The following is a 5,000-nucleotide window of genomic DNA, read 5'->3' as shown; positions in this document are numbered from 1 at the left end:
GCGCTTGATGATCTTTTATAAAAAACAAACAACGTCCGTTGCCGAAATGTCCGGACCACTTAACGCTTTTCTCTTGTTGGAATTTCATGACTATTTGATTTCCAGCTTTTGTGTGCAAGTCGAAACAATAAAATGATGTAAGAATGTGGTGGAAAATGAATTTCCTCTTTTTGTAAACAAACAAATCCATAAATAATACAAAGGGGAAAAAAAGCTACATCGACATCAAGGACTAATTGTTCGTTTCAGTCTATTTCCAAAGGGGAGCCATTATTTTTGGAGATTTGAGACACAATGGAGATGTAAAGAACGAGTGAGAAATAATACAAAGAACAAGAAAAAAAAAAAAGACTAGACAGATGTTTGTACCTCTGACTCTCGGCGATAAGAGCCACGTGGATCACCACATCATTCTCGATGGGACCCTGTGGGGAAGAACAACACACTCATCAGATTTCTCTTCTGTCTTTCTGCCTCCTCTCTCTCTCCCTCTCTCTCCCTCTCTCTCCCACTCCCTCCCTCTCATTCCCCCCTCTCTCTCACTCCCTCTCTCCCCTGCTCCCTCACTCTCTCTCTCCCCCTCTCTCTCTCACTCACACCCCCTCTCACTAACACCCCTTCTCTATCTCTCTCACACTCCTTCCCTCTCTCTCACTCCCTCCCCTGCTCCCTCCCTCCCTCTCACTCCCTCTCTCACCCCTGCTCCCTCACTCTCTCACCCCCCTCACTCTCTCTCTCTCCCCCTCACTCTCTCACTCCTTCCCTCTCTCTCACTCCCCTGCTCCCTCCCTCCCTCTCACTCCCTCTCTCACCCCTGCTCCCTCACTCTCTCACTCACCCCCCTCACTCTCTCACTCCCACTCTCTCTCTCACTCCCCCTCCCTCTCACCCCTGCTCCCTCACTCTCTCACCCCCCTCACTCTCTCCCCCTCTCTCGCTATCTCTCTCACACTCACTCCCTCCCCCGCTCTCTCTTCCCCTCACTCCCCCTCTCTCTTCCCCTCACTCCCCCCTCTCTCTTCCCCTCACCCCCCTCCCTCTCTCTTCCCCTCACCCCCCTCCCTCTCTCTCCCCCTCTCCGTGAAGCATGATGATGGAGAGAACAGTGAGCGTTATTTCCTGAAGGATAAAGCACCGTCTGTGACATTTCAGAGCTCAACATCAACATCACAACTGGGGACAGAGAAGACAGACAGACAGACAGACAGACAGACAGACAGAAAGAAAAGAAAGGAATGAATGAAAGAACAAAAGTAAGAAATTAATAAAAGAAGGTCTGATTTATAATCACAGAGTAACAGTGGAGTAAAAGAGATGATGGACAGACCCTCGCTTCAGCTCATTAGCTCAGTACAATAATGAGCCTCTGATTGGTGCTGAGGGTCTCTGAGGGTCCTTTAGACATCACATGTTACATTAAAACACTTCGGTCCCAAATAAAAGGTCCAACAAAAATCTTCAACGGTTTTATGTTCCCTGATTTAGACATTCAGTTAGCACAATGCTAATCATCCAGGTTCATATCTTCACTAGTCAGCTAGCTACCATGTCCCAGATCTGAGAGTCCTATTCCTGTTAGCGGTGCTTCTTGTAAATGATCATGGGAGCTAATGCGCTAACACAGTATGCTAATTCTAGAAATAGTTATTTGTCTCCCTTTTGTACATGTAGCATAATTCATTTATATTTCATTTATATTTTCCTTTTCTAGTGTCTTGAAACCAAATTTTATCTTAATTAGCTTAACTATCGTTAGCTTTAAGTGCTATAAACATTTATTCTTCTCAGAATTCCTGGTCAGCAGGATAAAAAGAATTTCAGAAGAATTCCAGATTAGCATAATGTTAAAATTTTAGCTAGCCTAAAATTTTGGCTATGACTTTGTTAGCTTACATTAACCAGCTAGCTAAGAACTGTAGGTTCATCTAGCTAATGCTTCTTCTCGGATTAGCTATTTCATGTCAGCATTAGCAGTAAGGATGTAAATCCTTATAAATGTCCCATAAGAATTGTTTTCTTTTTAAAACCTTGACATATATATATAGCGTAAGCCAGCGTTAGCTAGCTTGATAAACTGGATTATTACTAACGAACCGGCGACGTGTGGACGACGCGGCGCGGAACATGACGTATCGTTAGCATTTCGTTTCTCTTCTCTACGTCTGTTCTGTTTCACTACAAAACTTCTTTCAGTCAGTAATCTGACAAGGTGCTAATGTGCTACGCTGCTAACGCCGCCTGTTATTTGCGGAAAAGATCCGTTTAGTTTCTTTTTTCCGCTGAAAGCTTCGAAGAATCGGTGGCTAAAAAAATGATAAATGGAGGAAAAAAAAAACAAAAAAAAACAGCCAGATGTCACTAAACGTCTGAGGCTTTAATAAAGGCCTCCGTTTCATCTGAGAGGAAAAATCAGGACTTGGTTTTGTTGCCGTGATGCTATTAAACGCATCTGTGTGTGTGTGTGTGTGTGTGTGTGTGTGTATGTGTGTGTGTGTGTGCTTGTGTGAGAGCTCTGATTAATTGCGAGCAGATGCAAAACAAAACAGAGGAAATGGGCTTCATTAGCATGCCGCTAAAGAGCTCGCACGGAAATAAAAAGGAGCCGTGCGAGAGACTGAACGTATTTGAAATGAAGTGAACGATATACAGAAAAAAAAACATCCAGTGTTTCCATCTTTCAGATGCTCCATCAGGAGTGTTTTTTAATTAGCGCCGCGGCCATTTTAAGAAACTTCTCACACACCTGAATGCACAGAGCTGCTTTTAATGAGTCTAAAAATCTTTCACTCTATGAAATTTCCATACGCTGATATTTTAAGCCCCCCCCAGGAACCGATTACCCAGCATTCTCAGCGGTGTCATACGTGTGTGTGTGTGTTGGATTTCGAAGGATTTCTGTATTTCAGATACATGTTTGTGAACAACGAGTAACATGAAGGAATGAAACAAACAAGAACAAAAACGTTAGCTATGCTACTAGCTATTTGGAGATCACCTTGACGCTACGTTAAGAATAGAGATTGTTATTCCGAGCGTGTTGGACTGATGCTAAGCGTAGATCTGAGGCTCGGTGGGACTCAGTGCAGACGATTTCAGACACATTTTTAGAGAAGAGCGTTAACCTCCCACACACACACACACACACACACACACACACACACACACACACACACACACACACACACACACACACACACACACACACACACACACACTCCCCACTCTCGCCCGGGGAGCCGACAAAAACGACTAAACACACTGCAAAAAAAGAGAACACATGCACAGAAACACACACACACACACACACACACACACACACACACACACACACACACACACACACACACACACACATATATGAAGAGGAATAAAGGGCACATCAGAGTCAGACAAGTTCACAGCACAGAGAGATTTATGTAGGATGTGGATACGATGGAGCGATGCATTAAATGAGGAGAGACGACGCTGAGGAACTGAAACACGCAAACAAACGTGGTAAAGACACACACGCACACACACTCTCACACACTCACTCACTTTCACACACATGCGCGCACTCTCTCACTCACACACACACGCACAAACACTCACTCACTCTCACACACACGCGCACTCTCTCACACACGCGCACTCACACACACACGCGCACGCACACACACACACGCGCACTCACACATTCACTCACTCCCACACACACCTCACTCACTTATACACTCCCACCCACTCTCTCTCTCTCTCTCTCTCTCTCTCTCTCTCTCACACACACACACACACACACACATTCATACACTCCCACCCACTCGTGCACACACACACACACACTCACACACAAGAAAAGATGGAACAATTAGCCACAATCACCTAAACATCACCTTGTTATACATCAGTTGGTTCTGATCGAGCGACCTGATTGGCTGAAAACATCTTCAACAAATATGTATCATTCCCATAATCACAGGTTGCTAAGCAACAACAACGACTGTTTCTCATAGCGGTTTTGAATTGTTAACAAAATCAATAATAAATAATAGGTGGATGAGATATTATAATGTTTAATTATTATTATTATTATGATTATTATTATTATTATTATTATTATTATGATTATTATTATTATTATTATTATTATTATTATTGTATAGAAGCCCAGACCCTCTCAGGACATTGATTTCTTTTTTTTTTTTTTTAATTCTTGGTCGCTAAAAGTGTAGAAGGTTAAATATATTTTTTTAATGTTATACAAATAGAAGATTTTCTCCAAATTATTGAGAGCATTTACTTTAACTGATCTTACTGATCATTATTCAGTCATGTTAAATTTAGGCATAAAAAAATAAATAAAAGAATAAATAAAACAAAAAAATCACAATCATAAAAATAATAAGCAATTTTATTTATTTATTTATTTATTTATTTATTTATTTATTTATTTATTTATTTTTGGTGCCAGATTCAATGCTGCTGCTTTTTTTTTTTAATACAACAAGAAAATTGTTGTATTTTCAAAATGATATTTTCAGCATATTTATTTCAGTTACAGAATTTAATCCTTTTTGAAATAAAAATAAATAAATAAATAAATAAATAATAATTTCTTTCCTGCACACGAGCAAAGTGTTTAATGGTAAAAATGTTTTATGGAAGATTTTAAGGAAATATTCAGAGAACGTCAAACTACTTAAAAATAAAAAGAATAAATAACGAAAGTGGAAACGTTTATAAATAATTAATGCGTGTAAAGTTTAAATGCTGACAACTTTCCAGAAACGTTCCTTTCCGAGGCAGTTTTCCGGACGATGTTACACAGAGAGCAGGATTTCGATGTGTGTGAGTATTATAACTGCTAATAAACAGCAGACAGTGTGAGATGGTGAGCAGTGTGTAAGTTCTGGTCATGTGACTCTGATCTGTTCAGGGACAGAAAACAGGAATAAAAGCAGCGCTAAATAAATAAACACAGAGTGACGTCAAACAATCCACTTACTGATCCATGCACAGTC

The 5,000-nt window shown here is 40.8% G+C and overlaps 1 protein-coding gene across 1 annotated transcript in view; it reads right to left on the bottom strand.

The window, feature by feature from the left end:
• phkb (phosphorylase kinase, beta) overlaps positions 1-5,000 on the bottom strand; it is a 55,034-nt gene that overhangs the window by 25,928 nt on the left and 24,106 nt on the right. The window contains exon 9 of the mRNA XM_047819296.1: positions 370-425. Coding sequence (XP_047675252.1) covers positions 370-425 — 56 coding nt within the window. The remainder of the gene's footprint in view (positions 1-369; positions 426-5,000) is intronic.

The sequence above is a fragment of the Tachysurus fulvidraco genome, chromosome 1, assembly GCF_022655615.1.
Source record: "Tachysurus fulvidraco isolate hzauxx_2018 chromosome 1, HZAU_PFXX_2.0, whole genome shotgun sequence".
NCBI classification, from domain to species: domain Eukaryota; kingdom Metazoa; phylum Chordata; class Actinopteri; order Siluriformes; family Bagridae; genus Tachysurus; species Tachysurus fulvidraco.
This window is presented reverse-complemented; position numbering and strand designations above follow the sequence as displayed.